Below are 25,490 nucleotides of genomic sequence, written 5' to 3' on the forward strand. Positions count from 1 at the left end.
TCAGGTCAGGTGGGTGCAACGTCGAACCTCGGTCGGAGGCTATCTTCGGCGGAGGCCAACCTGTGGTTCCGCCGAATTCCGACCGGTATGTACAAGTCTGGTCAGTTGCGTGAGGTGCGGGGAGGGCAGCCAACGGTGTCAGTCACTCAGTTGTCTGAAGTTAGTCCGTGTCTGTCTCCCAGGTCTCCCAACCCGCTGGGGGTGATTGTCTATTTTCGTAGTCGTCTGTCGAGTGGGGTGTCTCTTTGTTATGGTAGTGGTAACGTATGAGAGAGGGGGCGTCTTAGTTTGGGTCTTCTGGTGATCAGGCTTTAGAGGGGCCACCTGCCGTGTTCAGTCTCATTGTCATTGTCTCGGCTCTCGGGCCACCGGGATTCCAGTGGTCTGACCATCTCTCAGGGGGCCTCTGTCAAGTCTAGGGTCAAGGGCTCGCTGGTCGGGGTATTTCAGTATTTCGGTCTAGTCTGTTACAGCATTGGGTCAGTACTATCTGGGCATGTTAAGGCCGGTCTGGGGCAACATTTAACAGAAACAAGAAAACCATAGAGTTTCAGACAATAAACATTTACATTACTTCACACATTGCATGATCCCTATCTCAGGTTATCTAAATGCCGCGGCCGCCGGACCCCGCGATCGGGCCCCAAGCCTGCTATTAACTGTGGTAGCGGCGGGAGGCCCTCTAGGTCACAGAGGTGCGGTGGGTGCGTTTCCCTTCATTGCTTATTCGTAGTGTACTGCGTCCCGGGCCTTCACGTACCCCCTGTTCCCCCGCCCCGTGTGTCTATGCCCAACCATAATACATGATCACAGGGTTTCGTAGTCGGACTTATGCTCATCTGTTCTAATCCAGGCCTGTTTGATGCGTATCGTCTGGGTTTTGTGTCTGGGTGACCCATTCTGAGCTAATCTTGGCTATGGATCAGTCTAGCCAACGAGGCTGACGTGAGCTGCGCGCCTTAGGGCCTAGTACCCGCGGGTCGCCTTGTATAAGGTTGAACGGCTGCGAGCGCCGAGTGTCTCGTGTTAGGTCCATTGGGGAGAGTTCAGGGCCTGACTAGATCATCGAGCAGTTCTGGACTCAGCGGCCCTGTCGGGTTTGGGCAGCAATGTCCCCTGTGCTTGGTGACATTCAATAACCCCTGGTGGAATCCCCATCTCCCTCCATGGGCCCTTCCCTCCCAACCTATGCTGGTTCCCCCTTATCAATGCTATTACTGTGACTGTGAGGGGGTAGTCTCCATCTCGGTGCCGCCGTGAACTCCCTTCTTCGCATACCCTCTCCCCTCCCAAGTGGGCATAAGTCCCGGGCCTGTGTATGAATGGCGGGGATGGAGTGTATTTGTAGTACATACCAGTTCGGGTGGAGTCTGCTTCACATGGTGTAACTGGGCTTTTACGGCAAGGGGGGCAGGTGTTTGGCAGGTTCATCTCCGCTTATGGTGCAGGGATCCGGCGGCTTGTGGTGTAGTAGCTGCCCGGTCAGTGCAAAGTGGTTTCTCGTCTATTCCTCCGGAGCTACAGGGCCGCCCCGTCTCGGGCGCGGGCCCGTGTGGTCGTCAAAAAGATTCTCCGCCGGGATGGTGGGTCCAGTGGGGCGAGTCGGCGGGTAGTCCAATATCCAGTTTGGAATTGTCATGGGTGGTAGGCCAACGGCCCGTAGAAATCGGGGAGTGTCATTAGGCCATCTCATAATGTGCCATTGTCCGTCCACTCTAGCTTGTAGGCTAAATGGGAACCCCCATTTGTATGGGATCCTCTTCTCCCGCAGGAGGCTGGTTACTGTTTTCAGTGCTCGTCGGGCATCCAAAGTGAGCGTGGATAGGTCCTGGTATAGGGATATTTGGGCTTCTCTGTATCTGATGGTGCGTTGCGATCTGGCAGCCCTCATGATGGTTTCTTTCAGTTGAAAGGACTGCAAGCAGCAGATTAGGTCCCTGGGCAAGCCGTCCCTGCGCGGGGCCCTCAATGCTCTGTGGGCTCTTTCCAGGCCGAAGTCTGCTGGGGCCTCTTCTCCTAGGATATGGGAGAACAGGCCTGTCAGGAGCTCATGGGGCGTCTCCCCCTCGGATTCCGGTAGGCCGCGCACCCGGATGTTATTGCGGCGCCCACGGTTATCAAGGTCCTCCGTTTGTCGTCTGAGGTCTAGGAGCATGTTACCTTGCCTCGACGTTGCTAGATCGGCTGCCTGCGAGTGATTGGTGGTGTGCAAGCGGTATTCCTCCAGGGCGTCAACCCTCGTCTCCAGGGCCGCAAGATCCCTCCGAACTGCCGTGATTTCCTCTCGGATCGCGGTGCGGAGCTCCGCCACAAGGTCTGCTTTGTCTTTGCGTGTGAGCATATTCGCTGATATGGCTGCGAGGTCAGCGGACAACTGGGAAAGGGCATCTCCCCTTGGGGAGCTCCTTGTGGATTCTGCCGGACTGCTAGGTCCCGGTGATGAGGGCGCCATCTTGCCTTCATCGCGTGGTCTCCCCAGGGTGAGCGGGGTAGAGAGATAGTCATCCATCGGGCCCGGTGTGTGGGTCCCGTGTGTGTGCGGGGGTTTGGGGGTGGCCCCACGTTTGGTTCTCCCCATATAGTTTGCAATTTTCGCTGCGTTTTATTGGGTTTTTGCGGGTTGGGGCCTAGGAGCTCTGGTCTCCTGCGTCCTATTCCATCGGCAGCCAAGCCACGCCCCTAGTAACGATTTTATTGTGTGTGAATGTGCACCCCTCGTTCCATTCCGCAATCCAATTTTTGTAGCACCATTTATAATTCAAATCTGATCATCATGTTATGAGGGACATAGACACTCTGGATGGTGTTGGAGAAAGCTGATAATGCTAAGTTAATAAAGGGGCAACAAATGTACTCTGTAGTTTCACATTCTGCAGGTATGTTAATGATTGATAACAGGTCTGTCCAGGGTGGCCAACTGGCGGCCCTGGTACTAAGTGGTATTTCAAATGCTGTTATACTCTATACTCTATGGGTTCTATATACACCATCTTAATACTGTCCATTCCACCTAAAATCATCATTCTTTAGGCCAAATATTCAGTTGATATCCATGTATTTCATGCACCATTTCTTAGACACACTGGTATACTGGGCTATATAATGTGTGCACTCCATTATATATATATATGTATAATTTATTTATTTTTTTATGAATTTTTAAAAATATTATTTTTATGACCTTTTTTTTTTTTTTTTTACATTTAGTGGAATAAATGGTATAAAACGGGACAATTACTTCTTGTAGTGGGTGGTTTTGCTCCGAATTTGTGTTAGACCCAGGATGTGCCCTATCACATATCCCAGTTTTAGTTCTTCTCCATATACATATATATATGTCTGCATGCATATTTAGCTAGCTCCTATTCCAATGCATATCCAATATAGTGTTCCCTCTAAGTAGTCCTTTGTAAGCGATCCAACCAGGAAACGGTAAAGAAAAAAAGTCCTTATCTTCAAACCTCCTGTATTGTCTATTGATTTCCTTTTATTCCTACTGAAGGTGTAATTCTTTTTATTTAACACAATCACAAATGCTTAGGGGGAATATTGAGTTACTAATGCATATTTCTTTTAATACAAATAATAACAGTAACTCCAGTCGAGCATAAAATAACAATCTTATATTAGAAAAATCACTAAAGTTATTTACGCAGAGCCAAGTAACCGCCTCTTGCACTGAAAAGGCTCGGAGAAATTGCTGCGCTTTTTGTGTTTAGATCTGGCAATGAAGGGTTTAACTAGGTACCAGGGGCTTTGTAGCAGAATATTGCATGATTCATTGATAAAAACTGCATGAAGCGGTAGTGATTCATCTTAAAATAGGACTGATGCTGTACACAGCACTGTGTGTGGTCTCATTTCTCATTACATTGTGACACACTATTTGCAGACTATTTTCTATGTAGAAAAAGCTCGGAACTTTGTCTAACTAATGCCCTTTCTTATATTCTCTTGCAGTTACAGAGAAGGAGGTGCAGCAGTGGTGAGTTACAATTCATTTTAATCGCTTTATGATATCTGAATAGCACACGTTACTGCAGTGCCCATCAATCAGTTTGAGTAGAATTCACTAACGGGATTTTATCGGCCAAATTGTGAGTTGTAGATAATGGGATTTAATGGGCAAATTCCAGGTTAAAATAGACCAGTTAGGACTAGAGTCGATTTGGAGAATTATTTTTCCAGATCAAATATTTTTTGCTTTTTATTTGCTATTTGGATTTGAAGTTCAGTACAATTTGGAGTTTTTTTTTCCCCATAAAACCGTACAGCAGGTGTGACGAAAAAGTAGATCCCCCCAGATGTTTTAAAACTACAACTTCCATGATGCTTTGTCATTCTGAAGTCATGCTACAGGCATGCAAAGCATCATGGTGGTTGTAGTTTTACAACAACTGGGAATCTGCTCTACAGTGTGAGTTTCAAACTATAGGCCGAAATAGTCAAATTGAAATTAAAAATCCTTAAGTCAGCTATGTTCTCAGTTCAGCTATTTTGGCCTACAGTTTGAAATTCACAGCTTAGTGAATAGCTTTGAGAAGTGCTACATGCCAGCTTGAATCTTGCACAGTGCACCCAAACCTGAACGATGTTTGAATGGTGCAGAGAGGTGGATCTTAAATTCAGTCTCCAAACAGAAATTAAAGAGACATTCTATAGGATAAATGCTTTATTGACAATATAAATTGTATTGATTACAATTGGCTTTATGTATGAGCTGCAATTCAGTTGCAAAGTGGTCAAAGTTAAGCAATCACCGTGGAAACAACGTAACGCCCTTGATGATTTTTCCATATTTGGCAATTTGCCGAAGAATTTCTCTTTGTACATAAGTCTCAAATATATTTTGTTTTTATTGTTATTACTTAAGATGGCTAGACAGGAATGCAACATGGGGATCCAACAGTGAAAACGAAGTAGTTTTGTACCACACCAAATGAAGGGATTGTAATCAAGGGGTTATACTTGATTTCTTTGTATATCTGGTTTGTCAAAATGTTAGGTCATCATGTGATCGCATTAGGGAAAACATTGTTTTATCCTGTAAGAAATAATAGTTGCCATTGCATTTACTATGCTACAGTAAGAGAGGGACACAGTAGGTTTATCTAGCACATCAAGGTAAGATTAGCGTTTTTAAACACACATTCTTTAATGCAGTGTACCCGCAATAACAGTTAAACATTTAAAACAAGTATGCATATCTACACATTGTATGTGTATGTAGATACATTGTGTGTTCTAAGAAACAAAGTCGCATTCTGATATTCAGATGAAAGTTAGATATAAAATATTCATAAAAAGTTATAATGAAAAAACAACAAACATGTATTTGCATTAGATACAAAACTGTCCTGGCACAATGTGGCATACTATGCAAATTCCAAATGTGTCATGCAGCGAATCATGGGAAAATTATGCCCTGTGGAATGTCCTGTGCAGCAGTGGTATACATTCATAATATTTACTTCCACTGCAAACCCACTAAAGGAAAAAAAAAACTTTAATTATATTTACTAGAATGAAGATTAGGGGAGTTTATAGGATGTTTATTAAGTATTACCTGTAGAATTCATTTTAAATAGAGCAGATCACCATTGTATTTGCTGTGTCTTAGTCTATGTATAACTTAGTTTAACTAATTTTCAGTTCAATGAAAGGTATCTATAAAATTCCAAAGTCTGGAACAGCTGCCATTAATTAAATTAGAATTTGAGTGGTACTCTAGAGGAAAAAAGCTGTGGAAATTGGTGTTCTCGCGTGCCATCCCTGGTGCCGTAAAATTGCTTGTTTCTCTGTTGTTTGCTTGATGTAATTGCTTTGTTTATTTGTTGCTTGCTTCTTTTCTCTTACTCTTTATTTCTACACCCTCCATTAAGCTCAAATTATTATTACCAGAAATATATTATAGAGATTTAGTAGAACTGTGATGTGGGAGCCACAGATTTTAGTCCCTGGGAATCTACCTGACTTTAAAGGCCCACTCTAGGCCGATGCAAATTAATTTTGTGATTCTTGCATTTGCTGCAAATCATGAGACTTTGCAGTAGCTGCAGTGAGTTCTGCAAACCCTCTTATCCACAGGGAGGAGGCCATTTGCATAATGGTGACTGGCACACATTTTAGTGATTTAAGATAGATTAAATGCAGCTCGGAAACCCTGAAATTTTAACACAGCTGTTGCTGATTAGTGCAGCCATCTTTCTTGAAACACTCAAGAAATGGGCTCCATAGTGATATTTTGGAACCTATTAAATGTGACATTTTTCAATTTGCATCAAATGCCAGACTGTGCCACAATCCTATTCCAATGTATGAATATGTGTTTTTTTTTTAACTTGATAATTGACTCCTGTCAACTAACACAATAATTTGTTTTAGATAACAGCAATAAACTATGACTGATATGTCGATAACTAACGTAAAGACTTTTGCTTGAGAACAGTACTATCATTTACAAATACATTAAACAATACATGAAAGCACAACTAATAGCTGACTTCACAGTCTTTACCATGACTCAAAGAATGTGCTATTGCATTGAAAGCAAATGTTCCTCTTTAAGAAATTGAAGAATGCAAATAGATTTTCCTTATAAGTCCACACAAATCCATAGGACCCTGCCCATAATGGATTTCAGCAGCGACAATGAAAACATTTCCACACTTAGAGATTCCAGGAATATGTGAATGTCAAAAAAATAGTAAAAATTAACCTTTCTACACAATAGTTATTTATATATATTTTGAAAACTTTTTTGCAGAATAAAATCAAACAAAAGTATTTCATGTGATGAAAAATATTTTGATTTCAAGGTCAAAGTAGTTATCTACAATAGGGGTATTAGGATAGAAAAGTGGGACAGAGAGATTTGGGCCTAAAAATAGGGACTGTCCCTCCTAAATAGGGACACTATAGGGGCTATAGGAGAATTTTTCCAAAACAGCAGTCTTTGACTACACATTTTGCTGTTAGGGTTTCAATCCACTAAAATGTGCTTTTTAGTGAATAAACCCACGTTTGAATTCTCAACAATTCAAACTTCTAGGGAATAATCAGTCCAGTGATTTTGAACATCTGTCCAGCGCAGAAAACTCCATGTAGCAGACGGTCCGAACAGTATTGCTTGCCCAGGACAATGAGCAAGGGATGGGCCAGGCTTGGTTTTTATAATGAGGTCTTAGTAACCAGATACAAATAAATCAACCAATTAATGAAGTGTTTGGTTTCTATGGAGCTCAGAACAGTCAGCTGTAGTAATGACACGCTTGAAGTATTATTAATGTTTAAATATGGAAATGCATGTTTGTATAGTAGTTTCATTCTTAAGTAAAGGGCTGTTGTCCTCTCTACAGTAGCTAGAGATATGTTTTGCGTGTTCAAACCTCAGATTTGAAAGTGTCATCATGGCCAGAAGGGTGAACTCAGCCTGGGTTATTCACTTACCTTCTTAGTAAATAAATTTGAAGTCGAAATGCCACAATTTGGAATAAAATGGCCAAGCTGTGACTATAGCTCACTTGGAGAATTGTATTTTTGCAGACATTTTTCTATTCAATTTTCACTTCATTATAGTTTGTACTATAATGAGTAAACCCAGCTTTTCATGCTTCTGCAGGTCTTAAAATGCTGGGTAATCATTACCATCTATAGCCAACAACAGATTCGAAAGCAAGAGAAAATAATAATATGTAGCAGTCCCTGCTGTTATATATAGGTTTACTCAATAAACAGTTACATGTGAGAATTGACAATAAGTAGATATATGGAGTAATGTTTGAAATTATGCTAATTCTGGAATACAGTTCAGTTGTTAATACACTGCTTAGTGAGATAACCCTATGTAGTATTTTAATGAAATATTGTAGGTTGCTGTGTTTCTGTGCTCATCTAATGGTGGGCTCATGCTACGCTTGTTGGGGACAGTCCCCTGGTGCTTTCATAAGAGGCAAATTAGGGAACAAATCCAGGATAGTGGGTCCTTACCCTAAAATTGGGACTGTTCTGGCAAAAATTGGGATGTCTTACACATAATCAAGATCTGGGTTCTGAATTTATGGTAGCTGCCATTTTGTAGATATTGGAACTTTTTGCTCTTGGGAAAATATTGCACATTCTTCAGGTATGACCATCTCAAAGGGTTTGTCAGATGTTCCAGTAAGTCCAATGATCATGAGGACTACAGATTAATGGCATTAGATCTTCCAGCATGTCCACTCTTCCTGTCCTCATGTGTCACATAAGGGGAAAGAGAGCCCTCCACAAATTGGTAGGATTTAAAAGGGACCCTTTAATTCCCAAAATAACAATCGTTATTTCGGGAATATAGGTTCCCTTTAGTCCACCTCCTTTTGCAGTGTAAAAACTAAGTTTAATAAATATTATTCACCTTGTTTACAATATCTGGACTCCTACGCTGTAGCTTCCATCCCTGCCTCCGACAAGCATGCTGACGTCACCCATGATCTTGTCCAATCCAAATTGTCAAAGAAAAGCATTGGATCAGAGAGCCTATGCATGGCAACATTTTGGCTAATAGCAGCGTTTGATAACCAGAACGAGTTTTATTCTGTCTGGAGGAGGAAGGACCCCTAGTGGCTGTTAGGAAGACTATAGAGAAAGATTTAACCTTGGATTTAAAACTGCAATTTTTTTACTTTGTAGGGCTAAAATGACAGCTATTGTCTTGTCAGAGTTATGTGTATAGGGAGAGATTATTTTTAATCTTATGATGTGCAGCTATTGTGCTTCAGTAAAAAATAACACTTACTTAAAGGAACACTACACAAGCAACTTATACCCTAAATGGTAGTGGATTAAGGATAACAACACACAAGAAAGATTTGGGAATTGCTATAGACAACAAACTAGGTAACGGTGTGCAATGTCAATCAGCAGTTGCTAGGGTCAGTAAGGTTTTGTCATGTGTATATATAGAGGCATTAATTCTCGGGATGAAAATATTATTTTGCCTCTTTATAAATCATTGGTAAGACTGTACTAAAGAAGGATATTATAACACTAAAAAAAAAAGTGCAAAGGCGGGCTACAAACTTGATAAAAGGATTGGAATATATATTTTTTTATAATTCTTTATTTTGTGGTGCATGGGATAACAAATGCATACCTGCAATGCCGCAACAGCAGTCACAGGCAATTGAAAAACATGCATAAGTCAACAGTTGTATGGCATTTATAGAAAAGCACATTTTTATATTTTATAAAACAAGCTGAATACAGGCTGATCGTATATATGTCTATCTTAGTGGGTCTTACTGGATCAACAAGCGTAAGACAATAAACAGACAGCGGTACTTAAGTATATAAAAAAAAAAAAAAAATAGGTGAAGACATGCAAATAGTGTCTAACTAGCTGGATTTCGCTGCTTAAGTTGCCTGAGCTGGATTTTATCGAGTTAAATGCTGAAAAAACGATTTGTAAGAAGGTATCTATGCTAAACGTGCCTACAGTGGTAGCTGTGCTCAAGGCTAGACATTTATGGCTGTGTGAGTTTACTAAAAGCTTACATTTAGTGTATTATGAGTGTATTCTCTGAGCCTCACTGTGGCAAGAGTAAGCTAAAAGGTTGTAACAATTAATCACGATTAAATAGAATATAAGATATACAACTTGAAATAGCTTTGTTAGGCTAGCTGACCGCTTCAGATAGGACAAATATAGTGCAACCACCAGTGCTGAGTGTTGTCAAGGAAGCAAAACATGCTTTAAGTAGTATAGCAAAAAGGGGTGCAAGACATCCTAGCACACGTAAAAAGCACTTAGGTGGAATATCTAACGTTGTGCACTAAGGATATGTCCCCCTGGGTGGCTGGCATGAGTCCACAATAGTCATCCTCATTCGATGCCCAGCAGAGGGAGGCTGCTGGGACCGGCCGGTGAGTAGCTTGAGGCAGGTGTAAGGTAAAGGTGAGGCTCGCTGGCATATCCGGAGGACAGTTCCCGGAGGGGGTTAAATGTGACCCTGGTTGAGATTCGTGTGGGTCGGAGTAGTCGCTGGCTGCTGCCGGTTCGTGGTGTTGGCGTAGCGGTCATGATTGGGCTTTACTTTCCGCCTTCTGCTCGGGTTGACTGGTTGTGTATTGCCCCTCTTGCGTCTGCTCTGGGTCGCTGCCTGTCGGCTGGGCTGTCTGTGTGTCTGTGTCCCCGGAATCTGCTTAGCTTGGTCTGTTTTGCGCAAGCTGTGGATGGTCCGTTTCGGTGCTGTTGGGCCGCGCCTGTTTTGGCGTGTGAACGTTGTGAGAGTGGGATTAGACCCATCTCTCTCATTGCCTTTGCGCTTCGGGCCCTGTAGCATACCGCCGGGTGAGCGTTCCGGTCTTGAGGGCTGCAATAGGGCCTCCAGCTTCGCCCAGATTGCCCTGAATAGGCTGTTGTATCGGAGCTCCGTGTCCCTTCTAATCTCGCACATAGTGGTGGTGCTTGGGCCAGTCGCCATATTGTGTACTCCGCTAGGGGCCTCTGGACTCTGTGGTCCTGTTGCTTGGGTATGGCGTGTCCTGCTGATCTTGTGAGGGAGGACCGGGATGACCCCCGCCGGTCCAGAGGGGGGGGAACGAGGGCTCTGTGTCTGCCTTCCCTTTATTCTCGGCGGCGGGAAAGTGGCCGCCTCTCCCGCGCCTGCCACGCTAGTAGGCCTCATCGGTGCGGCGGGTGTAGATCGGGTCGGTGATATGATGACATTATACAAATATATTCAGGGCCAATACAAACCATGGTGTGGAAATCTATTCATAAACAGGATTATGTATAGGTCACGCATTTAGACTGGAATAAAGGAGATTTCGTCTAAGCCAAAGGAAAGGGTTTATAACAGTAAAAGCAATAAGTATGTGGAATGAAGAGGTGGTTTTATCACAGTCTGCACAGTTGTTTAACCCCTTAAGGACCATGACATGTCTGACACGTCAAAATTCCATTTTATTCCAGAAGTTTGGTCCTTAAACCCTTAAGGACCAAACTTCTGGAATAAAATGGAATCATGACGTGTCACACACGTCATGTGTCCTTAAGGGGTTAAGGGGTTAAACAGCAAGTGGGTAAATACTTACAAAAGCAGAGTCTTCCAGAAAGCTATTAGTGGTGTGTTTAGCTTTGCAATGAAAACATTACCGTATCTACTAAACAGTAATGTTTTAGAATGCAGGGGTAAATTGACAGGGGCACTTCACCGAGACCACTTCACCTCAATGAAATGATACGGATGAAATCAAGGAATTAATTATCTGTTTTTTTTTAATGGTCTGAGCACCATAACCTTTTATTTTACTTATGGTACAAAACGCTTTCTAGTATTGCTCTTGTTAAATTCTGCATCTCATGCAACTTCAAATCCCCATTCCAACAGAGGGAAGCTATGCAGCGTAGCTTCTTTCATAGCTTTTCATGAATAAAACTACTTTAGAAATGGTGAACTACATAGCATGTGAACCAATCTCTGCAGGGCAAAGGTATATGGGATCTGTGCAGAATTACCTTTTAAATAAAGTATTTAGAAGAAATCTTAGCAGCTTCCTGGTCTCTGGGGTAGCTGCAGATTTGTAAATAACATGATAGGATATACAGAAATCATATACATTTGTGTGTGTTATCTATCTATCTATCTATCTATCTATCTATCTATCTAATATCTATCCATCTCTCTATCTATCTATCTATCTATCTAATATCTATCTAATATCTATCTATCTATCTATCTATCTATCTAATATATATCTATCTATCTATCTCTTCCTATCTCTCTATCTATCTATCTATCTATCTAATATCTATCTATCTATCTATCTATCTATCTATCTCTCTATCTATCTATCTATCTATCTATCTAATATATATCTATCTATCTATCTTCCTATCTCTCTATCTATCTATCTATCTATCTATCTATCTATCTAATATCTATCTATCTAATATCTATCTATCTAATATCTATCTATCTATCTAATATCTATCTATCTATCTATCTATCTATCTAGCTAGCTAATATCTATCTATCTATCTATCTAGCTAATGTCTTTAAATGAGGCAATTAGTCTACAGCCTGGAATGTCCCTTTAATTAATATTTCTTTATATAACGTTGGACTTTCAGGAAAGTGCGTTTATCATAGCTATGCCATGGTTCCCTAAATAGTTTTTTTTTTTTTGGCATAAAAGACTCAAGGTCAGACTAAGCAGGTTTTAGTACAAGTGCAAAGTCAGGCATCTCCTCCCCCCTGCTGCCTCCTGCTGGGATCTCCTTGTTGGCTGAAATGCAGGGTGATGTCTTCGGGGGAATCTTGGTCGCAGGCTCCAGACAGCGTGTGAAATAGCTGAGCTTGCAGCTCGCAGCCAAGCGAATAACTGACTTTAGTGATGTGGTGCAGCAGGCTGTGTCAAGGGTGGGCGCAGCAGCCTAATCATGCATTATTCACCTGCAGCTGCTGCCAGACGGGCCCCGGGGCCGAGCCTCCGGCAGGATATACCCTGTGTCTCAGAGTAACCTGTCTTTAATATCTTCATACACGAAGGGGTTCCTTGATTTAAAAGATTAATTAATTGCTGTCACAATTGCTCGGTGCTATGTCTTCCTCTACTCAGCCTCACACAATGCTCAGGGCCTCTGGGAGCTCACACAATAGGTCTGGACCCTGCGTCTATTTATGACACAGCATCCGTGCGTGCATCACCACCATGAAAAAATTATTATTATTATGGTTATACTTTATTTATAAAGCGCCAACACATGTTGCAGCGCTGCATCCTGCTGGGATCTTTTTGTTGGCTGAAATGCAGGGTGATGTCATGGTGCACAACCCCCATACTATGCCTTTTTAAGGGGGATTTGCGCATTAGGAATATCCATGAAGAGGTATCAGTGGACCCTCTTCATGGATCCTTGTGGACCCAGGTAAGTGTCAAACTGTGCAAAAATGTTTTGCCTATTAACCATGGTGTGGTGCCAAGGGACTCCTGTCACCATAACTACTACAGCATGCGGAAAGATTTATAGAGCTTTGAGTGCCCCTTCCACAAATCTCTGTTGTCTATAGGGAATGGGCAGATTCTTGGGTGTATGGGCTGCTTCTCTTGATGAATGAGCAGATTCTCAAGGCAATTGGGTATTATTGATGATGTATAGTCAGATCTGTAGAGTGAATGGGCAGAATTGGATGCTGAATGAACAGATTATTAGGGTAAATAGGCAGATTCTGATGATGGGCCGGGAGTTTCAGAAAGGTATTGCGCAGTGTCTCATGATGAATGGGCAGATTTCTAGAACAGACGAGCACATTCTATTGATGGCAGATTCTGAGAGCCTCTTAGTAAATTCATAGTGAGATTGGGCAGAATTGGAGGATTTCAACATGACTTGTCTAATGAGTCTGCCTGTATCCGTGTGTGTGTGCCAAAGCCTGCACGTGCATCACGTCATCTTTACAGCGTCTACATGTGTTACACCGTCTGTGTTTTTGTCTCTCTGTGACATATACAAGTGTATTCAATCTATATGTAAATATATTACATGTTTACATATCAATTTCTGCTTTTTAGAGCCCGTCAAGAGACATGCATTTCTGTTGACATACTCAGGTTGCTTTCACATTGAGAATAGTCTATCATGAAAATAAATGTAAATCTCTCTCTCTCATATATATATATACCTCTAAGGTCCATCCATCTGCTAAGAAGTCCTGCCATCAGATCAGAGGGCATGTAACTAAAGGCCAAATAATGACCATCTGCTTAGTTATGATTAATACAACTGGGAAATAAAAGGCCCTCTTAACGTCTTTTGCTAGCTGTTGGAATCTGCCAAGAACTCAATTTAAATTTAGCTTTCAAACTATCTCATTCATTTATAGTCTGTCTTAGGCAACCAGATCTCCCAAAATTGGGCCATTTGGGTCTTGCGGCATAGTGGCAATGCACAGGTATGTCTCGCTCAAAATTCGACCCAAAAATGTGGCATGTTATGCCAGGCTGAAGGCCAGCTTCACTCAGGTCTGTCCATGAGCGGGGCGCTTCTGAAGTTTTCTTTAATGCTCTGAAGACCCTGCGAAGAGTTTGCATGGCGCAGGTGCATCTGGGGAGGTCTTCATTTTCTTATTAAGGGTATTTCTCTGGTGTCTCTACATAAATGGGACGCCAGGTAACAAACATGGGACTAGGGGTCAGGATTTTCAAACCATACTTGGTGGTTTCACTTGTTTCAGATGGCCAACGATGGATGCCTTCCTTAATTTTAGGGTGTGTGACTGGGGGTGTGGCTAGAAATGGGGCTATTACCAAAACCTGTTGGGTAACATTACAGCCTACTAGTTGCTGTTTACGTAACAAATAATTTATTTTAGAACCAAACTGTCTTATTTACATTAACTCATTTCGAAACACATTTATTGTATTTTAAATACACATTTCTATTCATGGCTTTGCTTTATACACTCATGAGTTACACGATCATACACCAAAAATGACGGGGTCCCAGAAATCAGAAACATGAGGATAAAAAAGACGGGCTGTGCTTCTGACTAGGGACATTTCGGACAATGTGTTTTAAAATATCAATATCTTAAACCAGCCCTTAGTGCAATAAATCATTTACGTGCAAATTCAACACTGGTCATTATACCAGAACCCTGTTTATTTGAACTACATATCCTATAACTTGCTGTGCATCATGGGACATTTAGTTAAAAAATATACGGAGATGTTAAGAATAGCCATCACTGACCTCTACCTACCCCCCCGCATCACATGCTCATATTAACAGTGAAATAGGTAATGACAGTGCACTAAGCCAGACAGATAATTGCAGGAAGGATGCTTTCTGAATCTCCATGGTAACCACATACATCGTAGCAGCAACTGTGAAGAAAGAAAGGGTTTCACAAGACTACATGCTGAAATACTCCAAATTAATTTTATATTTTTCACATATATTTCTAAATTAAGATGATCTATCGTTTCTGAGAGATGTGGGAAGAATGCAGAAAATGTGATGTTAGTGGGATAAGTGGGATTATCCTTTTATAAAGTGAAGCGTAGAAGTGGGTGAATTGAATATTTATCTCCTGCAGCGAAGTCACTGCAACAGAACGGGCAGTCACCGCTGAGATTTCTGTGTTTAAAGGGTTTATTTCTGAAACGCGTGTATCCTGATATGCTTGCATTCTTTAAAGGGACACAGCACAATTTTGTTTTAAATCACTGTTTAGTAGCTATACCTCATTGGAGGTTTATCTAAAAACAGCTTGCAAAAGATCTCTTGTCTGCAGCCTTTGCAAGCCCTCCCCTTCTAACCCCGCCCATACTTTCTGTGACTGTCCAATCACAGACTTACCAATGCAGCTCAATGAGAAGTCTTTGGAAGGCAGGTGATCCGAGCAATTGCTGCTGATACCGGAGAAACTGACGGAAGCCAAGCACAGAGAGATGGACACAGGTTTCTTCAGGAAGGAAGAGATTCTTTATTGGATCACCGATCGGGACTCAGAGGGACTAGCGTCACCAAAATACAGCAAAGTCTGAGTACTGAATACATAGAGTACATTCCTTATATAGCACTGTAGCTCCTCCCACAATTAACTACACCCACACATACCCTTAACCTATTTAATAAATAGAGTCTAAACTCATCCATCCGGTCTAACCACGTGGCTCATCTGATATAAAGGAGAGGGACGCGTAATTCCAGTTCTTACATTCCTGCACCTGGTCAGTACAGTGATAACAGTATCTTAGCTACGTGTACTACAAACACATATACATACATATGCCTTGTGGCAATCTTAGCCTGCTAAACTTGTATTTTACTGGAATTACATCACATTCCCCCCTTTGATGCCTCTGATATTTCACAATTACTTGAGGCATCACTTAACCTTGGTTTGCATATACCTCAGGTTACCATGAACCAGACCAGACTTATCTTATGATGTGAATCTTTTAACACTCATCTTCCTGCATTGGTTCTCCTTGATCTAGAGCCTTATACTTATATATCGCCATTATCTGTGCAGCAGCCTTCCTCTCTGCTATACTTCCTATCAGGCTTTGCACAGACCTAACTACTAAGGGTATAAGACACGGTAGGAGTAGACACAACAGTAAAATCAGTAGGACTCCACCTACCACTGCCTTAAGCCCTCCAAACCACTCATACCAGCTACCAAACCAACTACTTGGATTGTACCCTTTCCATACCTGAGTAGGCACATGCACTAGTTTAACCATATGGCTAGTAAGCTCAGCTATTGCTTGCCCTTCGTCATCTATTTGAAGACAGCAATTGCTCAGGTTAAACTTCCCACATACACCTCCCTCTACTGCCAAAAGGTAATCCAAGGCTAATCTATTTTGGTACACTGCTGTCCTCATCCTGGTATTATGCTTCGCTAGAAGATTGAGTGCTTGTGAGGTCTCATTAGTAATAATCTCAACCACCGCCTGTAATCTTATAATACGGTTGAGCATATAAATTGGGGTTCTATAACCAAAGGTACCATCTTCTGCCCACGTGGCTGGCCCATAATAATCTATGATACGCTGGGGAGGCCATTCATTATCTTCCCAGGTGCCTATCTCTAAGGGTCCCCTTTTCTTCCTATGATTCACATCATACACTTTAACACCTAAAGTCTCACCTGTTTCAATCGGTAACAAGAAGAAGGATGGTTTGAGCATACCCAACACACATGCCCCTTCCCAGTCCTGTGGCAACTCCGAATAGGCTTTCTTACCACAGATCCAGTACAAATTTGCTGGGGCTCTCCAGGTAGATGTGATGGATAAATCAAACCACACATCCTTTAAACTGGCATATCTAGCAAACGGGTTAGATGGTTCTGAGACATTTGAAGCCGACCACCAAGTTGTATTTTTAGTATCATCATCATAAGCTTTTTGCCCTAGACAAGTTAATTCTCCTACAGAAGTATTATACATTATTCCTTTCCTTGCTATGCAAACATAACCTATGATGGAGGTCTTTAATCTCCACTCAGATTTACCTCTAACACTCAAATGATAATCGGCTTGTGTAGATATTAGTTGGTCAACTGCCTCAGAACCGGACATTACCTCCTTTGCTTCCCAAGGCCATTGGTCTCCCATGTTAGTACCTCCACACACATAGCAGTTGGTAACATTAAGACTACCGGCAATACTTTCAGCTAGGTCAATGAACAGGTTTTTAGCGTTATGGGGGATCTTATTATCTATACTCATCTCTTCATAAAAGGAATGGTATACTTGATGAGTCTGGGAGGATACCGTATCAGTCTCTATTCCTATAAACAATAATGTCCCAGGATCTAAACCCGTCCCGTATATCTGAAACCCAAATAAATTTCCATACTTATCTAGGAACTTGTCGGGGTTATTAATAAGTATATGGACTGGGTTGCATTCCATAGACTTACAATAAGGGCTAGTCGGCAACTTAGTCACTATCATGTCTTTATCTACTGTCTGTCCCCAAGTCGCCCACCCCACACAAGACCAATATGGACAAAAGTTATAGTCTTTATTTGGGCATCTAGGACTCACATATTTATTTTTACTACTGGGACAAATATATTTATCATTAGACCCATACGTCCTCTCCCATCTAAGATCCCCACATACATTCCACGGTTTTCTACCACTTGATATCGCCTTACATGCATCAAATAGCAGAACACCCGAAGAATGTACGGATTCTAACACCGTCTTATTAATTAGGGTCCCCTGAGGATCTCCATTCCTGAGAGTCAACCAAATTGTACGAGGTTGATACTCTGGACTGAAGCACTTAGGTTCTCCTACTCCTAAATGGCACACACTATAGTCTATATTTAGGTATCTACATCTTGATACCTCTCCTTTACATTCGTATTGTGAATGCCAAATTAGGGTTTGGGAAATATGGTTACCTGTTCTCGTAGTCTTAATGCATACCTCACAGCTAGGAGTGTCGGTACCTCTACCTTCCTGAATATAAAAACACATATAAATAAACACAATCAAAAGCACATCTTTCGCCGTCATCCTCAGTCTTCGTCCGTGCGATGGAACCTCAGCTTCCAGGATGTGAGGGCTGCAGGGAATGGAGTTCTGCTCGTCTTCACAGGTGTCCCTTCGAGACTTTCCTGGCTTATACACTATGTGTTGGTAAGCGGACAGGCTTTATTATGGCCTTCTCACTCACACCTGTAACAATAAAATTTGTAATCCACAATAATTCCTCGTTACTCCGACTGAGTAGTGCGTTTCAACCGGATCTTGCAGGGATTCTCTGGATCTGCTGTAATTTGCCAAGAATCGACTGCTGCTGGTTTAACCCTGGAGTGATGTATCCACGGAGTTACTTCGGCTACTTTTATCGCTGTAGGGGTAGACAAAAGAACAACATAAGGACCTCTCCACTTGGGCCCTAACGGTACATTATTCCACTCTTTAATCCACACTTGGTCTCCTGGATGATAACTATGAACAGGGGGATAAATATTCACAGGTAATCTATCTTGTACCCATTTCTGTACCTCCTCCATAGTCTTACCCAACTCTACAACCTGCTGCCGGGTAATTCCTTCTCCCAACTGACTCAAGTCCCCCCTTAAGTTACCAAGTACGGGAGGTGGTCGCCCATACATGATTTCAAAAGGAGAGAGGCCCATCCTTCTGGTAGGGGTACTGCGGATTCGCAATAAAGCTATGGGTAAGAGAACGTTCCACTTAAGTTGGGTTTCCTGACACATTTTAGCCAACTGGTTCTTTATAGTTCTATTCATTCTCTCTACCTTACCAGAACTCTGGGGTCTATATGCAGTATGAAGCCTCCACTTTATACCAAGCATATGAGTCAGTTGTTGTAGGCACTGATGAACAAAAGCTGGACCATTGTCCGATCCTATAGAACAGGGTAGTCCATATCGGGGTATTATTTCTCGTAGCAGGAATCTTACAACTTCTCCTGCTTTCTCTGTACGAGTAGGACATGCTTCTACCCAGCCTGAATAGGTGCACACAATTACCAACAGGTAACGATGTCCACCCGATTTAGGCATTACTGTAAAGTCTATTTGTAGATCGGACATGGGGAGTCCCCCCATAAACTGGACTCCTGGTGGCTTTACTGGTCCTTGTCTTGCATTATTCTTAGCACACGTTACACATCTGCGTACAATGGCCTGAGTCAAGTTGGACAATCTTGGTATGTAGAAATGTTTCCTGAGAGATTCTTCAGTACTGTCTCTCCCAGAATGTGTCCCGTTGTGATAATTTTGGACAATTTCTACCGCTAGTGATGCTGGTATGACTATTCTTCCATCTTCTAGCTGATACCACTTGTTCTCCAAATACTTTCCCAGTTCAGTCTTTAACCACTCCTCTTCTTGAGCTGTATAAACTGGAGTCCATTGGGACAGTGGAGTTGGTATAAGAGCAGCTATATGCCCCACATACTCCTGTCTTCCTGATTCAGCAGCACGCTTAGCTGCACTATCTGCCATCCGATTTCCCTTGGTTACATCACCATCTCCTCTCAGATGCGCTCGACAATGTATGATACCGACTTCTTTCGGCTCCCACACTGCTTCCAAAAGTTGTAGGATTTCAGCTGCGTACTTGATTTCTTTGCCTTCTGAATTCAGTAGTCCTCTTTCTTTATACAAAGCTCCGTGGGCATGAGTGGTTAAAAACGCATACTTAGAGTCCGTATAGATATTTACTCTTAAACCTTCAGCCAATTGTAACGCTCGTGTTAGTGCTATTAATTCTGCCTTTTGTGCTGATGTTCCTTTCGCCAGTGGCCGAGCTTCTATCACCTTGTCTATTGTTGTCACTGCATATCCTGCATAGCGGATCCCTTCTTTCACATAACTACTGCCGTCGGTGTAATATTGAACATCGGGGTTCTGGATGGGAAAATCACGAAGATCTGGTCTACTTGAAAATACTTCATCCATTACTTCCAAACAATCATGTTGACTTTCAGTAGGTTGCGGCAAAAGGGTAGCTGGATTTAAGGTGTTTACAGTCTCTAAATGCACTCTTGGGTTTTCACACAACATTGCTTGATACTTGGTCATACGGCTGTTACTAAACCAATGATTTCCTTTGTAATCCAACAACGTCTGTACTGCATGTGGGACTCGTACATAAAGTTCTTGACCCAGAGTGAGTTTATCGGCTTCAGCTACTAGCAGGGCAGCTGCAGCTACGGCTCTTAGACAAGGTGGAAGTCCGCTGGCCACTGCATCCAGTTGCTTAGACATGTAGGCAACAGGTCTTTGCCATGATCCCAAGTACTGTGTCAATACTCCCACAGCCATTCTTCTTTGCTCGTGTACATATAAGTAGAATGGTCGTGTGTGATCAGGTAGACCTAATGCTGGGGCACTCATCAAAGCCTTCTTCACATCTTCAAATGCCGTTTGCTGTTCTTGGGTCCATAAGAAGGGGTCGTGCTCTGTACCTTTGATGGCTGCGTACAGAGGTTTTGCCAGTATCGCATAGCTGGGAATCCATATCCTACAGAAGCCTGCTGCCCCCAAGAATTCTCGCACTTGTCTTCTATTCTTGGGTATTGGTATTTGGCAGACAGCTTCTTTTCTCTCTGGCCCCATAATCCTTTGACCTTCAGAGATATGGAATCCCAGATACTTGACAGTTGGCAAACACAACTGAGCCTTCTTCCTGGACACCTTGTATCCTGCCTTCCAGAGAATATGTAGTAGATCGTGCGTTGCTTGCTGACATTTTTCTTTTGTAACTGCTGCTATCAACAAGTCATCTACATATTGTAACAATACACATTCTCCTGGGATAGACTCGAAATCCAGTAGATCTTGACTTAGAGCTGAACCAAATAGGGTAGGTGAATTTTTAAACCCTTGGGGCAGTCTTGTCCAAGTCATTTGGCGTTTTGAGCCCGTTACAGCGTTCTCCCATTGGAAAGCGAAAATACATTGGCTTTCTGCGGCAATTCGGAGGCAAAAGAAGGCATCTTTGAGATCTAAGACTGTGAAGTAAGTAGCCCCGCCCGGAATTAAAGCAAGCAGGTTATATGGATTGGGTACAACTGGATGTATGCTAACAACCGCATCATTGACTGCTCTTAAGTCCTGTACAGGTCGATACTCATCTGTACCGGGCTTTTGAACAGGCAGCAATGGGGTGTTCCAGGGGGAAGTACAGAATTTTAGGATACCATACCGTATGAACTTATCCAGATAGGATTGGATGTTCTTCTTAGCCTTCTGCGGAATGTGATATTGTCTTAGGCTCACTGGATAAACCCCATGTTTCAGTTCAATTTTTATTGGTGGAATATTGCGGGCCAGTCCTGGTGGGTTGTTCTCTGCCCAAACTCCTGGTATGTTAAACAATGTCTCATCACTCCTAGGGTTTTGGCTAGTCAACACTGTATAAAGTCGCCACTCTTCTTCCTTTGGTACGGATAAAGTCATAATACCTGAAGGTCCATTAAACTTTAAGGATGTTGTTCCATTTGGTAGGAACGTAATCTGCGCTTGTAATTTTGATAGCATATCACGTCCCAGCAATTGGACTGGACATTCAGGCATATAAAGGAATTGGTGTTTTACTACGTGGCCTCCCAATGTACAGAGTCGACTTTTAAGAACCGGTTTTTCAGCACTTCTTCCAGTTTAAAAGATCGGTTGTGGTAAATGGGACATATACGAAGACTGGGTCAGCGTGTGCCATTTGACCTGCGGCATCGATATAAGCTGACCCGGGATTCAGACGAAGAGGCATCTGATAGTGCTTTAATTGTTGGGCATCAGTCAACTGTCGGGTTTGGATGGGGCTACGTAGAGAGGCGTCAGTCATGGGTTCCGGTCGGGGAGAGATAGGGTATGGGGATGTGGGAGGTCGGTTTTGGGAAAAGGTCGTAAATAAAACACTTCGAGCCGAGCTAGATGAAGCTTGACCGGAAGTCTGAAGTGGCGCCAAATCAGGATATTCGTTTCTAATGGGGGTGGATTCTGGTTCCGGAAGGGGAGATTTAGTACGAGGGGGGGTGGATCCTGTACTGGAGGAGGAAGCGGAAGTGGATGAGGGTAATGAGGGGAGGGGTGCAGGACTTCCTGCGTTTGCGTCACTTCTTCTTAACGGAAAGTAAGGGGGCGGCAAAGGGATCTCGGACTCAGGGGGCGTGTCCAAAATGGGCCTAACACCAGTCCTAGTGGACGAGCAAGTCCTAGCTACCATGAGGCGACACTGCTCCTCGTGGCATGTCTGGAGCCATTTTGGCGAGTCATTTACGGCCTGTCTCCAACAGTCAATATAAGGAAACTGGCCGTAAAGTTCAGGCCTACCCGATACAGCCACGTGTAAGCGCTGTACCAGAGTTGGATCCAAACTGCCACGTGGCGGCCATGCCGCAACCAAAGTAGGCCACTCCCTAGTACACAAAGTGACCAAACGTACAGGAGACATCTTTACCCCAAAATCACAAACTTTGAATCCCTTTTTAAAATTCTTAACCATACATCCTAAGGGATCCGGAATCGTTGACTGCGACGCACCCATACTTAACAATGGAACGTCGTCGACAACGAATACTATACACGCGTACTATTCAACAGTCACACCCGTTTCCTCTGGCAACAGCACCACGTGGTACGGTTACCAAGTGAAACGTACACAATAACAATAAACACTCAGGGAATTCCCGTACACACACAGCTGTTACACCAGTCACTATATAATCAATATTATGCCCTTTGGCGTAACTATACAGTCACCCACGCTATAATTCTCTATATACGAATTACCCGTCTATAACACACCCCAGTAACATCGTCTTTTACAAATAGCGGTTACAGTACGGTTAGCATAGGTCAAAGCACAAGTTAAGGTCACAATACAATTATTAGTGGTTATGGTGTTAAACATGCAATGGACGACAATGATTAGTACTTATTATATAATGTCAGTAAATATACAGGGTTATGGTACCGTGCACTATAATACAGCAACACACTATTAACACTCTCGCTAGACGGCTGAGCTCGCGCTATCTAACAAGATATACACTTTACTAAAACAATCGTTAACACATTTACAATTCCCAACTAAACTATTGGCCAGTACCTTGAATGGACTACCTAAAACTATATACACCCGTTTTGGTTAGCCACACTGCCCAATCACCACATATATAGCGAGCTAGAGAACCGAATTTACACAGGCGCCTCTTAGTCGCACTATCAAAAGTCTAGTGGGTTCCAAATTTACACGCCTTCCCACTTAGCCCAGATAGGATGAGAACTAGCGAACCGAATTTACACAGGCGCCGCTTAGTCTCCCGGTCCCTCCGACCTAGCGAACGTAATATACACCCTAGAACGCTAGTCTAGACAAGACACCGGTGTCCGGCTAGGGCTATTTACACCAGGACCCCGCCTGACTAACCAAATCAAACGGTCTGACTAAAGAGCGTTCGATCGAGCGGTGCGCCTTCGCTCCTTCCCTCCGACAGAGGGGGCAGATACACTGATTCAAAACCCCTTTGGGCCTACCGCACAATCGGTATACCCCTAGTGGGTCCTGCCGTCTAAAACAGCAGTTGTCTTACCTCCTCGTTCCTGAACCTGAGTTCACACTCATCGACGGGGACACCCCAGCACTTCTCACGTAGAGGCCGATGATCTCCTGGACAACAGACCAGTGGCGCCGAGACGAAGGGAGGTCCACGCAGAAGTTCAGGGGTGCAGCCGTAGAGAACGTGGGCAAAGATAGACCGTCTCACGCCTCTGCCTCTCAGCTACCGTTGAACGATGAGCTTCCCGGCCAATGCACCAAATGATACCGGAGAAACTGACGGAAGCCAAGCACAGAGAGATGGACACAGGTTTCTTCAGGAAGGAAGAGATTCTTTATTGGATCACCGATCGGGACTCAGAGGGACTAGCGTCACCAAAATACAGCAAAGTCTGAGTACTGAATACATAGAGTACATTCCTTATATAGCACTGTAGCTCCTCCCACAATTAACTACACCCACACATACCCTTAACCTATTTAATAAATAGAGTCTAAACTCATCCATCCGGTCTAACCACGTGACTCATCTGATATAAAGGAGAGGGACGCGTAATTCCAGTTCTTACATTCCTGCACCTGGTCAGTACAGTGATAACAGTATCTTAGCTACGTGTACTACAAACACATATACATACATATGCCTTGTGGCAATCTTAGCCTGCTAAACTTGTATTTTACTGGAATTACATCACACTGCCACTTGTGTTTAGCTCCACTGCACTGTCCCAACCAGGAAGTAAGAGGACCAGTTGTCAGATTAAAAGGTAGAGGATTAGTAATTTCTAAAATTGCCAATTTCTATTCAAATCTGCACTTTTTGTAACATTTTATAAAAAAGGTCACACTCTTCACACATAAAGGATTTCAGCAAGTTAAAGTGTTTTAGGGATCTGGAGAGTCCCTTTACCCCTTACATTCATCTATCTCTATACCATGATGCCTCCCTTGTGACACCAGATCAGTCTGTAATTCTTGCTAGTTACCCCTTTTAATATTCTGTTCAGCAATAAGGAGCACATTAAATGTGCATAGACATGCTCATCAGTGCAGAACCACTATCATTCTCAATTATTGTTTCTTTTTTTTTTAATGGAAATATGATGCACACAGCAAATTTGCTTTGTATTCATTTATTTTCACAGCATAGCCCTCCATTAAGAAATGCACAGAAAAAAACATAACTATTCCATTAAGTGCACCTTTAACACTGAGCTTGTTCTGTAGGCTCACCCGCTGTCAGTAGTTGTGGTTGGGTGTTTAGTTCAATCATAGAACCCAGGAGAATGAGGAGAATGCCCATCAAGGAGAAAATATCACGTGGGCTGAGTCAGTCAGAGTCAGAGCCACCACAAGCCAAACACAGCCCTGGCCAATCAGCATCTCCTCATACAGATACACTGAATCAATGCATCTCCATGAGGAAAGTTCAGTGTCTCCATGCAGAGGGTGGAGACACTGAATAGCAGTGCTGCTCACTGTCACGCACTGCCCCAGGCAGCACCTCTAGTAGCCATCTGAGGAGATATCCCTAGGCCAGGGATAGGCAACCTTCTGCAGTCCAGATGTTGTGGACTACATCCTCCATAATGCTCTTACACCCACAATGCTGGCAAAGCATCATTGGAGGTGTAATCCAAAACATCTGGAGTGACGAAGTTTGCCTATGCCTGCCCTAGGCTGTAATGTAAACACTGTATTTTCTCTGAAAAAACAGTATTTACTGCCAAAAGCCTGAAGGTAATGATTATACTTACCAGAACGAATTCAATAAGCTGAAGCTGTTCTGGTGACTATAGTGTCCCTTTAACACACTTTACAAAGTGGATAGACAGTGACCAATGCTGCTTATTTATGAATTCTACTAGCAACTGTGGGTTGAAACTAAAGTTTAAATATCTTTTTGAGTCTGAGCGCAGTGCTAGTATGGGAACATG

At 42.9% G+C, this 25,490-nt stretch overlaps 1 protein-coding gene across 2 annotated transcripts in view; it reads left to right on the forward strand.

Annotated features, from left to right (window-relative positions):
- Window positions 1-25,490, forward strand: part of NCS1 (neuronal calcium sensor 1) — a 99,319-nt gene that overhangs the window by 35,987 nt on the left and 37,842 nt on the right. Inside the window, exon 2 of one of the 2 annotated variants that reach the window (XM_063432430.1) lies at window positions 3,961-3,985. In XM_063432430.1, coding sequence (XP_063288500.1) covers window positions 3,961-3,985 — 25 coding nt within the window. Of the gene's footprint in view, window positions 1-3,960; window positions 3,986-12,833; window positions 12,911-25,490 lie in introns of those variants that run through there. The other variant, XM_063432431.1, reaches the window with a different exon arrangement.

Source organism: Pelobates fuscus, chromosome 9 (genome assembly GCF_036172605.1).
Source record: "Pelobates fuscus isolate aPelFus1 chromosome 9, aPelFus1.pri, whole genome shotgun sequence".
Classification (NCBI taxonomy): Eukaryota; Metazoa; Chordata; class Amphibia; order Anura; family Pelobatidae; genus Pelobates; species Pelobates fuscus.